Consider the following 12432-nt stretch of genomic DNA (forward strand, 5'->3'; position numbering starts at 1 on the left):
TGCTCAGTGCAGGATCAGCCTCCAGCATCCAGGAGAAGGATCTGTCCAGCCGCTGCTGGAAGACAGCCAGTGAGGGGGAGCTCCCCACCTCCTTAGGCAGCCCCTTCCCCTGCTGAACTAGACTCCTAGAATCCCAGAGTGGGAAGGGGCCATGCAGGCCATCTAGTCCCACCCCCTGCACAGTGCAGGATCAGCCTCAAGCATCCAGGAGAAGGATCTGTCCAGCCGCTGCTTGAAGACGGCCAGTGTGGGGGAGCTCCCCACCTCCTTAGGCAGCCCATTCCACGGCTGAACTAGACCCATAGAATCCTAGAGTGGGAAGGGGCCATGCAGGCCATCTAGTCCCACCCCCTGCTCAGTGCAGGGTCAGCCTCCTGCATCCAGGAGAAAGATCTGTCCAGCCGCTGCTTGAAGACGGCCAGTGAGGGGGAGCTCCCCACCTCCTCAGGCACCCCATTCCACTGATGAACTAGACTCTTAGAATCCTAGAGTGGGAAGGGGCCATGCAGGCCATCTAGTCCCACCCCCTGCTCAGTGCAGGATCAGCCTCAAGCATCCAGGAGAAGGATCTGTCCAGCCGCTGCTTGAAGACGGCCAGTGAGGGGGAGCTCCCCACCTCCTTAGGCAGCCCCTTCCACTGCTGAACTAGACTCCTAGAATCCTAGAGTGGGAAGGGGCCATGCAGGCCATCTAACTTTGAACTATTTATTATTAATTGCATTTGTATACCGCCTTCCCCGAAGGCTCAGGGCGGTTCACATAGAACTAAACAGAACAATACATCGAACCCAGTCATTATTTATAATGAATAAAAGGTAACCATAATAGTAATGTTTTAACATAGCAGCGAGTCGTGTGCCCTTTCCTGCAGGCCGAGCGTTCCCGGGTCCCTCGCCCGCTCCCTCGTAAGGCTTGGCCCCCGGAGCATCCCCGTCGCTCTCCTTGCAGCCCGGTCCTTTCCCGAGGGAGGCCTCTGCAAGGGCGCACGGCCAGCCCCCCCCCCCCCAGGCCACAGGCGGCGGGACTGAGCGATGCTGCCTCGGCCATGGGCCCCTCCGCTGACGCCGCCCGGGGGCGCGCTGCCCTTTACTCCCGCATCACGCGTCCCACTCCGCGTTTCTGTCCCTCCCGCCCGGCGCAGGGGCTGGACTAGATGACCCGGCTGAGGCGCCCTTTGAGCGGCCGGGGTCCCTGCGGGGCCGGAGAAGCCGCAGCCGGGCCGGGAGGGGCTGTTGCTGGGAGACCAAGGGCGAGACTTCCGCCCGCCCCGCCTCCCCTTCCGGCGGTGACGACTTCCGGCTCCGCCGTCCGCGCGGCCTTCTGGGAAGGGCGTCGTGTGCGCGCGCGTGACGCCGGCGGTGAGTCAGGCGAAGGGGGCGGCGGCGGCGGAGGAGGAGGAGGAGGCGTTTCCGGTTCCGGCGGCGGCGGAGGCAGCTGGGGTGGGAGGCCCGAGGACGGCGGCGGAGAGCGGAGCCTGCCGGGCGGACGGACCGAGAAGGAGAGGAAGGAAGGAGGGGAGGAAGGCCGGGAGGCCCCCGTCCGCCCACCCGCCCCCTGCAGCCGGAGGTGAGGCCAGGCCTGCCCGGCCCTCCTTCGCCCTCCTTCGCCCGGCAGGCCCCGCAGGGAGGGAGACAGGCAGGCAGGCAGCCCCCCCCCCAGGCGCCCCCGTCCCCTGCTCCCCAGGCCCGGCCGGGGTCGCCTCCTGCCCGCCCTGCGGAGCCCGGGAGCCAGGGCGTGGCCGTCGGGCCTCCCTCCGCTCCGCGCTGCTGCTGCCGCTGCTGCTGGGCAGCCCCGGCCTTTGTCGTCCGCCCCCCCCCCCCCCGCTCCCCTTCCTGCCCCCAGGTTGGAGGCGCTGGGGCTGCGTCAGGGCCCCGCGGGTGGATCAGGGACGCTCCCAGGGGAGGAGGGGAGGGACACCCTGCCCTTGACTGGCGGCTCCCGTTTCTGCTGCGCTCTCGGGGGGGGGGGGGGAGGGTAGCCGGGTAGGGTCGCGTCTCCAAAGGGGCGGCGGCTGCAGAAGGGCCGTGTCACAGGAGCCTCTGTTCACCCCTTCCCTGCCCATGCTGGTCGGCCATCTCCCCTTGTCCTCCAGCTTTGCCTTTTCCCCGACAGAGAGCCACTCGCTCTCCCTTGGCCTGGCCAGCATTTCAGGGCTCCTGAGCAGTCCCTGTGGTGTCAATTACAGAGGCCAGCAGGATCGAGGCTCCGTTGTACTGCCTCCGTCTCTTTCCAAGGGTCTTTTTCTTTACACCAAGGTTGATGAAAATATGGAATTTGCTGCCAGAGGATGCAGTGATGGCCACAGGCATAGACACCTTGGAAGGGGGATTCATCAAGGGCGGGCTGCTGCCCATGGAGATCAATGGATCAATGCACATTCAGAGGCAGTTCCAGGAAGGAGGGAGACCTCAGCCTCTCTGCCTTCTTGTTGGACCCCAGAGGCAGGAGGCTGGACTAGAGGGACCCTCACTGGTCTGACCTGGCAGGGCTCTTCTTATCTTCAGTGGGTGGGTTTGCTCATGATGGTGCTCACTTCCTGTATCGTGGCTGATCTGTAGGAGAGTGAAGGTTTCTTGTTAAATGCTTCCAGTGATTCTCAGTAAGGGCCCAGTAGTCCCCAGTCGGCAGGCAGAGACCTTGTGCTGGCTTTGTCACAGTGCTTTCTTTGCTTTCATTAGGAAGGTGAGCAAACACTAAATGCTGCGTTCAGAGCCTGTGGTTAGAATTTGGGTGGTGTGTAATTACAGCTGTTGATGGCCAAGAAACCCCTGGGTGAAGACTTGGACAGGTGGCTTGGTTGGGTAAAAGAAACTGCTTGAGGATGAGTGGAATACCTTGCATGGGAACTGCCTCTTGATGGCTAACTGGGCCTTCTCTCTTCCTCCCCACACTTTTCAGCAGGAGGAGGAAAATGAAGGCTGGCTGCAGCATTGTGGAGAAGCCGGAAGGAGGAGGAGGTAAGGTCCCATCCCTCTGCAGGCATCCCCTCTGGGCTGATACTTTTGCCAAAGTGAATGTTCTCCTTAATACCTGCTTCCGCCCCGCCCAATGCTCCTTGTGAGGTTCTTTTGGCATGGCCTTTGCTCATGGACCTGGCACAGGAGACAGTGTAGTCTCACTACTCCCAGCAGGGCCTTGAAGCTTCTTCTCATGTAAGCAAAGCCCAGACAAACAAGGGTGGAAAGCCCCAGGCTGCCTGCTGCCAAGAGGATCTGACCTCGGGTTTTTCAAGCTGAAAGGGACCAGGGGAGATCAGTGTGTTTTGCAGAGATCCAGGAGCTTCTGGGTTTCACTGATGTTGACATTTAAGCATGCCTGTTGCATTGTCTTCTCTGCATGATCCCTGCAGAATTAATTAGCTTTCCTAAGTAACTTTGTCAGCTTCTCACACTCAAACCCTGCACACACCATGAACTTCAGGATAGTTTTCCTCATGTGGAAATATCAGACAAGCTTTCCTGGTGCCACTTTTCACCAGCTGAGTTGCTATTTTCTTTGGGGAAATGTTGCAACCAGGGAGGGGGGGGGGCTTCTCAGTGGCATCCTGCCAGGAAACCACCCACCATGAACCTGCTGGCACCCCTCTTTGTCTTTGGGAGGGTCGCACTTAGACCTGGGGTGCGGCTTACCACCTTCTGGACTAGATGGCCTGTATGGCCCCTTCCAACTCTATGGTTCTAATGGATCCCCTTGTGGCCTTTGGTTCTCCAGGCTACCACTTCCCTGACTGGGCCTACAAGACAGAGTCCAGCCCCGGCTCCCGCCAGATCCAGCTCTGGCACTTCATCTTGGAGCTGCTGCAGAAGGACGAGTTCCGTCACGTCATCGCCTGGCAGCAGGGCGAGTATGGGGAGTTTGTCATCAAGGACCCAGATGAGGTGGCACGGCTGTGGGGCAGGAGGAAGTGCAAGCCCCAGATGAACTACGACAAGCTGAGCCGGGCCCTCAGGTCAGCAGGCTGGGAGTGCCAGGAAGCGGCTGGGATGGGTGTCATGTGTGTCCTGAATGCAAAGCTGTATTTTGGCCAGGTGCTCTCAAACCCACGAGGAAGCTGGACTTTTCAGTAGGCATAGACCGTTCCCTCAAAACTTTCCTGGAGCCACACTAACCTGTGGCACGTAGCCACAGGCCTACTCTTTGCTTGCAGAATTCTGCTGTTGGAAATTCTTGGACTAAAATCCTGTGCCCACATCCCTGGAGCCAAGATCACGCTGTGCGGAACTGGCCTTTGAGCAATCTGGCATGGAATTGGGGTCACCATGGGTAGGCAGGTAGTTGTGAGTTCCTGCACAGTGCAGGGGTTGAACTCAGTGACCCTGGAAGTCCCTTCCAACTCTGCGATTCTATGATTCAATCAAACAGCTAGTTCCTGGTGTTGTTCTCTCACCAGGCCTTCCTAGAAAGCTTTGGTGACGCCAATCAGAGTCATAAGTTAAGTCTGTTCTTTGTAATGGTAAACAATGGCGATAGAACTGAATGGTCCTGATGAGCAGCTGGTTTTGCATGGCTCAGGTCCATCGGTGTGGCCCCTGCATCAGTAAACACTGATTGGTGCTCTCCGGGCAGCTTGAGATTTTGGCTGTGGCGCCTCGAGATGTAGTTAGTCACTGTTTAGTTGGGTGTGCGTCAGCGCAGCTCTGTCATGAGGCCTTTTGTGGGTGTGACTTTGGGGTGGCCTCTGTCACTTGGCTTGAAATGTCAGCCACAGTGCTGGCCACAGCTTTGTCTGTCCTGACTCAGGCAGCTGCGCTCTGGCCACGCATGCCCTCCCTACAGCGGAGTCCGTGACGCTCTCAGACCTGCTGCTTCTGCTCGGTGTGTTTTGTAAGCTGAGGTTCTGCCGGGCAGGCGTTAGCTCCTGCAGGGGTCTGCTTCCGCTGAGCCCCCTATGGCTGCGCTAGGCCCTCTTGGCAGCTTACAGCAGGTAAAAGGAAGGCCGGAAATCCAAATGCCCTGGAGGATGCCTGGGAAACAAAATTCTTCATCAGTTCTGCTGGGGGGGGGGGCAGTGAGTCAGCGGGGCTTTCCCTAGGCTGGCTGAGGAGCAGAGCTCAGTGTAAGCTTGGGGGGGGGGGCGAGGGGAGGCTCCCCTGGAGTCTGCTGTGTGTGGCCACGGTTCCTGTCTTCTTCTTCCTTTAGATACTATTACAATAAGAGGATCCTGCACAAGACCAAGGGGAAGAGGTTCACCTACAAGTTCAACTTCAATAAGCTGGTGATGCCCAATTACCCGTTCATCAACATCCGACCCAGTGGTGAGTGGGGGGGCGGGCGCGGTCCCGGGCTGCGTGGAGGGACCAGGGGCTCTTGGAGGGGGTGCAGGTGTAGCTGGCCTGGCTTGAGACAGGGAATTCCCTGTGTAGGTTCCAAGAGAGCAAAGGTGGCCCACAGTGGGGCAGTTCCTTGAGTGGGCTTGAGCAGCACGTGGGGCCAGGATTATTCCACCCCTCCTTTCTAGGCATAGCCGTGACATCCATGTTATCCCCCCACACACACACAGACTTTGGAAACCTGGCTTCTGGCTCCTATGGGTGCTGACTGCTTGCTTGCCCCCCCCCCCCGAACACTTCATACCCAGGCTGCAGTTTTTAGCATGTGCCTCAGTTCCACTGCCATTTGCAGCTTTTGGCATAAAACTGCCTGAGACGATCCATCTTAAGAGTCCCACCCGTGTCATAAGAGTCAGAAGGAACGATTTTAGCCAACTCCTATTTTGTGCGGATTTCCCAAGACACTACTGGGTTGAACTTTGATGTTCCCTTATGAACTGAAGAGCTCCCGGCTGCCCCTTGCAGGGGGTGGGGGGGGTGGGGGGGGAGTGGCGCAGGAGCTCTGCCCAGACATAGCACAGGGGGGGCCCTCATTTGCACTCAGGTGGGAGCTGAGCTCCATCCTCAGGTGGCTGATCCTGCCACCCGCTGGCTTCTGCCTGGGTCTGAACCTTTCCCAAGTGGCAGCCGGGGGGGTGGGGGGTGGGAAGGGCAGAGGCCTGGTTATTTGCTGACTCGTGCTTTGGCCTGTGCAGAGAGGGAAGTGTCTGCTGGAGGACAGAAGGGGGAGGCAGACTGGGCTATTCCGCTGCCACCAGTTCAGCCCTGTTTTTTTTATTTAGGGTTGGGGGGGTGGCTTGTCTTGGACGAAGGCTGCGCCACTCTGATGTCTGCGGCAGATTCCCAGAGGCATCTTGTCCTCTCGCTCCGTGGTGTGTGTGAAAAGCTGCCAGACTAGAAGGGTTCTTGTTAGAGGAAGCAGGGGAGGGCAGGGAGCAGTTGCCTTGCTCCAGCCTGGGTGTGGGTGGCTGGGTGAGATTTCCCTTCCCGGCCGAAGGCCACCTGTTCCTCAAGCTGGAGCTGTCCTGCTGGGGCGATGGGGATTCCTGCAGCAAGTCTGGGCAGGTGCCTCCTCTTCTCCTCTTCCTGCCTGCAGGCCCTCCACAGGGCGCTTGTCTCCCGCAACGCCTCTTGTGCATCACTGCAGCAGCAACTGGTTTCCTTTCCTCTTGCCTGGGGGAGAAAGGTGGAGGCTGACCCACCAAACCTGTTCTGGAGAGGTGGCAGGCAGGCAGCAGGGACTGTGCCTCTGCTGTGCCCACATTTGAGTCAAGAGCCTGCTGGGTGCTTGTCACTGCACTGACATAGGGCTTGTGGCTCAGCTTTGGGAGGGGTGAATGTGGTTCCCCTGAAGTGGCCAGCATTTGAGATCTCCCTGCTGCTGCTGGTTAGCTGTGGCAGGGAGGGGTTGGAACAGCAGCTCCTTCTGGGCTGCACCTGACCTCATAACGTCCAGCCGGCTGGGGGGGGGGGGGGGGGCTCTGAGTTCCTGTGGGCCCTAGAACATTGGTTGGGGGTTCCTGTCCTCTTCTCTGAGCACCAGCTGAACTTCCCAGGCCGCCTCTGGGCCTCGTCTTCCCTGCCGAGCCCAGCAGTTGCCTCCAGGTGACCCTGGATGCTGAGGTCTCCCTTCCTTCCACAGAAGCTCATCTCTCTCATTCATTTGGAGCGTTCGGTTCTTAACTGCTTTTCTGCCACGGAGAAATTCAACGTGGCCTGCAATCCATAAATAAAAGTCACTACTTAAAACCAGCCCCCTAAATTTGCTGGTAGGCAGGAGGACTAATCAAATGTTGCCATGAATGAAACCCTCTTTGATTGCCTCTTGGAGACTGAAATTGAGGGGCCAGACAGTCCTCCCTGGGAGGGGGTGGTCCTGCAAACAGGGGCTGCCATGGGGCTTGTGTCCCTACCAGATGAGCTTCTTTGACTTGGGGTGCGCTCTGGAGGGGTGTGATCACAATCCCCCCAAAGATGGTCCTTCTGAAGCCCTGAAGGCTTTAAGAGCCAAGACCAACCCCTTAAATTGGGCTTGGGAGCAGATGGGGAGCAAGGATTTGGGGGTCCTGTGCTCCCAGTAGCTGTGGCTACTAGTCTAGAGGCGACTAAGGCATGGGTCACTGGCTAGATGAGACTGGCCAGCCAAAGTGCTCCAACCCACAGCAGCCATCTGGTTTTCCTAGGGTGGTTGCAGCATTGAGCAGCAGCACCAAGCGGCACCCGGGCCTTTCCAAGGGGAGGGAAGCCCCGTCCCAGAGAGGGGAGAATGCAAGGTTGGGTGTGTGAGAGGCACTGATCTCAGGTCCTGGGTCCAGAGAGGGAGCTCTGGATCAGCGTTTAGAGCTGAAAGAGTGAGGAGCCCCTGGCCAACCCCTGGACCGAGACCCCACTGGCCCGTGCCTAGTGGAGCCCTTCTCCCTCCGGGGTGCAGGCTCATCCTCTCACCGAGCCGGAGTTGTGGCTGGGCCTGCCTGCCTGCCTGCCTGCCTTCCTTCCTAATGCAGGTCTCCTGTTTCCTCCTGCCCTGCCAGGTGTCGTCCCACAGAGCGCCCCTCCTGTCCCAACGGCCTCTTCCCGGTTCCATTTCCCCCCGCTGGACAGCCGCTCTCCCACCGAAGACCCCCAGCCGACCCGCTTCTCGGCCCGCTCCCTGGGGCCGCCTGGCCAGGAGTCCCTCAACAACGGCAACCTTGGCGAGAAGCTGTCTCCGGGGCCGGAGCTGGATGGCGGCTCTCCCGACTGGAGGCACGGCGGGGACCTCCGAACCGCGCGCAATGCGGCCTCTGGCTCGGCTGGAGCGGGGCCCCCCAAGCGCAAGCCGGACCTGGTTCTTCCTCTCTTCAGCAGGCCAGGGATGTACCCGGACGCCCACAGTCCCTTTGCGGTCTCCCCGCTCCCCGCCCGTGGAGGCGTCTTGAATGTCCCTCTTTCCCCGGCCTTGTCCCTGACCCCCACCCTCTTCTCCTACAGCCCTTCCCCTGGCATGAGCCCCTTCCCGGGGAGCAGCTGCTTCTCCTTCAACCCCGACGACATGAAGCACTATCTCCACTCGCAGGCCTGCTCCGTCTTCAACTACCACCTGAGCCCGAGGACTTTCCCTCGCTACCCGGGGCTGTTGATCCCGCCTCTGCAGCGCCCAGTGCCCCCCGAAGATCAGCCCCCCTTTCCCATCAAGCTGCAGCCCCCGCCTGTGGGGCGCAAAAACCGGGAGAGGCCGGAGAGCGGTGGCGGCGGGGCGGGGGCTCCGCAGGCTCACCCCCCCTTGTCTCCCCCTCAAGTCAAAATGGAGCCTGTTTTGGACAAGGAAGCAGAGAGCAGAGATTCCCCAGCGGAGGAGGAGGAGGAGGAGTACCGAGGGGCCAAGGAGGAAGGAGCCAGCCGGGAGGCGGGGAGGGCTCTGTTTGCCCGGCCGGTAGCCCCCTCGTGGCCCGTGGCACTGCCAGCACCCTCCCCTGCCCACGGGCCAGCGGGGGACAAGCCCAAGCAGGAGGAAGGAGGGGGGAAGGAGAGCAGCCCCCAGGAGCCTGCGGGGGACCTGACTGCCCAGGAGAAGAGGGAAGATGCGGCCATGCCCCCCAAGCTGCGCCTGAAGCGCCGTTGGCAGGACGACTGGCAAGCGGACAGGCGGGGGGAGAGCCGGGGCAGGAGGCCCTCCTGGGGGGCAAGTCCCCTGAGCGCCCCCAAGGCCGTGGCGGCCGCAGCGGGGGCTGATGCTTAGGCCCTCAGAGGCCCAGCTTCCCCCGTACCAGAGCTGGGGAGGGGAAGGGGGCCTGAGGCAGGTGGGAGGGGCAGCGCTTTGTGTGTTTAATCAGCGGCCCTTTTGCCGTGTTCGGGGCAGGTGGGGTCTGCCTCTCCGAGGATCCCGCTGGAGAAAGAGGGCTCTCCTGAACCGCTTTCGTCCTCTGCGGTTTCTAGAAGCCAGAATCTGTCTGAATGTATATAGTTCCTGGCTGGGGTGGCAGCAGAGGAGTCCTTTGCAACTGGAATGTGTCCCGTGGCCTCCGAGGAGGAGGAGGAGGAGGAGGAGGAGGAGAGGCTTTCCCCGGAGCGTGGGGCCACGGGGGTGGGCGTGGGGTCACAGGGGAGACGGCATGCTTTGGGGCTGGTGGTAGGGCTTTCAACCTAAGTGTTACTTCTGGGGTGGGGGGGGATACACTTCCAGCAACCTTGAAATCCTGATGAAGCCATGGGGGGGTGGGGTGGGGGGTGCTCTTGCGAAATCTGTTCAGGGAAGGGAGAGGAGTGGATGTGGAGGCCATTTGGATGCCTTTAGTCAGAGCCCTGGTTTCCGGGGGTGGGGTAGTGGGTGGAAGTGCGTGGACCCAGAGGGCTGCATGTTGGGATTGGGGCCTCCCTCTCCCATTGTGTTGGTCTCCTGGCGTCCTTTCTGCTGGGGCTACTGGAAGACCAGCCAGGGAAGCAGCAGTGGGACAAGGAAGGGGAAGCAGCTAAGCAGCCTCCTGGGAGCTGGGGGGGGGGGCGCTCTCCACCTGCTGTTTTTGGGGAGGCGGAGGGGGGAGTGGCAGATGTTTCCTTCTTCTGCTGCCTTGAAAGCCCCCTTCCCCGTGGCTCCTTTGGAAAGCTGCTAGAGGCAGGCTGAAGACTAGGGCGGTGTGGAAGCTGCGTCCTTCTGGCTCTGGAGGTGCCCCCCCCCCGCAGACAATTTGTGCAGATCGGCCTTGCTTTGCCTGCCTGGTCATTTCACTCTCGAGAGGTTCAGGGGGTAGCCATGTTGGTCTGCAGTGGAGGAGCCAGATGCCCTTCCGGGAGCACCTGGGGGGACCAGCCAGAATTGGGGGGCAGAGGCCTTTGGGGGCCTAAGCTCCCTTTGTCAGCTACCCGTGGAATGTGGCTGCCCCGGACTTGAATCCAGCTCCCCTTCCAGAGGACAGAAAGCCAGTTGTGTGTGTGTGTGGGGGGGGGCTCTCTGCCGACTGCGCACTTGAGATCACTGCCCTGTGTGCTAAAGGAGATGCTGCAGGTCTGTTGGGGAGGGGGGGGGAGGCTGACTTGGCTGGGAGGGGAGCCCTTTGGGGCCACTTGCCCCCTGCCTTAGGCCCTTAGGAAGAGGCGGAGGGCGGGAGGGGGGCACTAGCTCAGGAATTGAAACATGAGGCCTTTTCCAGTCCGCCAATGCAAATCCCGCTGTCCGTCGCACCCAAGTGCCAGTCCGGATGCCAGGGTGGGGCTCTGCTCTCTGCTGGAGCGAGGGGGGGGGAAGAGGGGGGAGCACCTGCTTTCGCTTCTGGAGGTGGGAATTGGAATCGCGCCCCTCCCTCGGCAAGGATTGTGGCGGTTTCCATGGGCTCGGCCCTTACCGAATAGCCATTGCACTGCAAAGTGGGAATTCCTCCTTCAGGGATAAGAGGACTCAGGTTCTGAGGGCGGGGGGCCAGGGAGCCCACGAGGAGAGGGACAAGGGCCCGGGAAGCGGTCCTGCCTTCCCCTCGTGCAGAGGACGAAGGCAGCAAGCAAGGCGGGCGGTCACTCTGCAGAGTCCGTTCCTTGTGCCAAATAGTGAAAACCGGGGGAGCACGTTGAAATGCACCCGGGACTCCCTGAGAGCAGGCTTCCTTTTGCGCTTTTGGTTTGCTAGCCACAGAAGGTGCGAGGGAATGAAAAGGTGAAGCCGCAGCCCCCATCTGTGCCCCCTCTGCGTAGTGTTGGATGGGTTCCCTTTTGCTTGGCCGCCCCAGATCTCAGCCCTCCTGGAAGGCTCGTGCTGCCAGGGAAGGAGGCCAGGAGCTGTCTCCCGTCAATTCTGCACACCAAAGAGGGGTGGGAGGGATTGGGGCCCTGGGGCCCTGAGCAGCCTCACTCAGCGCGGGCTTGTCTTGCGCTTTGCAAAGGGGAGATGGGGGGGGGGTGTGATGGGGCTCTGACCTCTCTGGTTACTTTATTCCATGAATTGTTTTGCTTTTGAAACATGTAACTTTTTTCCTTTTGGTCTTATGGATCCTGGTGGATTTTAACAAGAGCTATTTCTTTGGTTTGGAATACTTTCGATTAGGGTCTTTTCTCTCCCCCCCCCCCTTTTTTTTGGCAATTGTTCGATTTTAGAGTGTTAAAGTGGCAAAGTATTTACTGACTTTTTCCGTCACTCTTCTTCATGAGACAGGGTCCTGTCTTTTACGATGCGTCTGACTTAGCAGGGACAATACGGCTGAGCAACAGCTGCTCTTAGCTTGAGGTATTTGTCCTTATTGAGCAGGATTAAAAATTGTGTGTACAAAAAGTAAGTAGTCCTCATGCTTTTGTGCAGTGCCTTTAGACGTTCCACTTTCTATAAAGTCTTCAAAAAAAGTTTGCATATATATTATATATATGATGATGTAATGTTATAGAGATATATGTATAATATACATATTTTTCCAGGGGTATCTGATAGCTCTGTATTTTGTTATGAAAGTTGATATGAAAAGTATTTTACCTCAAATTAAGAAGTTAAATAAACCTTTTAACTAAGCCTACAGTGCTGCTTTGGGGGTTTGGGGTCCAGGGACTGGCCTCCTTCCCCCTGGCGTGGGGCGACACCTAGGCCCTGGCTCTGGGCCCTCAAGAGCCTCTTGGCAGGGACAGTGACGCTTGACCCCAAGAAGAGCCGTCGCCAACCCTGTGGCAGGCAAGCCTGTGTGTGTGTGGGGGGTGCTGGGGCCTCATGGGAACACCAAAACTGGTGGGCGGGGGGGGGGGGAAGACTTGTAACCAAACCAATGGTTTTTAAATTTAATACATTAGTGTCCCTCAATAAATGCAGCAAATGATTTTCAATGACAGAAAAAGGCCAAATGTGCTATCCAATTTTATTTGTTTATGTTGGCCTTCCTCAACCTTTCTGCCATTCAGAAGCCCTGAAATATTCTTCAGGATTTGGGAAACCCTAGAAGGGCTATGATGGTGCAGAATACGGCTGGTGATAGCCAAACAGCCAAATTAGGGTTCTTTGGCCCAGCCCCAATGAATCACGCTGAGAGAGAAACCTTTTTATATTTTACTGCAGAAGAAATGTAGACGCAGGGGAGTTCCCAGACTGTGCAGAGAACAGGGAAGCTGCAAGGGAGAGGTGGGCTCTGGGCTGGGCGGGGGGCATGGGGCCGCTGCG

General features: G+C 59.1%; 1 protein-coding gene across 2 annotated transcripts; it reads left to right on the forward strand.

Annotated features, from left to right (window-relative positions):
* The first annotated feature begins 1399 nt into the window (after positions 1-1399).
* Positions 1400-11796, forward strand: ETV3 (ETS variant transcription factor 3). 2 transcript variants are annotated; one of them, XM_077319012.1, is made up of 5 exons: positions 1400-1566; positions 2899-2957; positions 3712-3949; positions 5140-5255; positions 7862-11796. In XM_077319012.1, the coding sequence occupies exons 2-5, from the start codon at positions 2912-2914 to the stop codon at positions 9046-9048; spliced, it is 1587 nt and encodes a 528-aa protein (XP_077175127.1). In that variant the 5' UTR covers positions 1400-1566; positions 2899-2911; the 3' UTR covers positions 9049-11796. The 2 variants fall into 2 exon arrangements, with proteins under 2 accessions (XP_077175127.1, XP_077175128.1); XM_077319013.1 differs by having other exon boundaries at positions 1401-1566; positions 2902-2957.
* Positions 11797-12432: the final 636 nt, after the last annotated feature.

This window comes from Paroedura picta, chromosome 1, assembly GCF_049243985.1.
Source record: "Paroedura picta isolate Pp20150507F chromosome 1, Ppicta_v3.0, whole genome shotgun sequence".
NCBI lineage: Eukaryota > Metazoa > Chordata > Lepidosauria > Squamata > Gekkonidae > Paroedura > Paroedura picta.

Coding starts and splice junctions, on each gene's coding strand:
- ETV3 (XM_077319012.1), top strand. CDS start 2,912: ATGAAGGCTGGCTGCAGCATTGTGGAGAAGCCGGAAGGAGGAGGAG. Junction 2,958..3,711: donor GAAGCCGGAAGGAGGAGGAG/GTAAGGTCCCAT, acceptor TTGGTTCTCCAG/GCTACCACTTCCCTGACTGG. Junction 5,256..7,861: donor CATCAACATCCGACCCAGTG/GTGAGTGGGGGG, acceptor CTGCCCTGCCAG/GTGTCGTCCCACAGAGCGCC.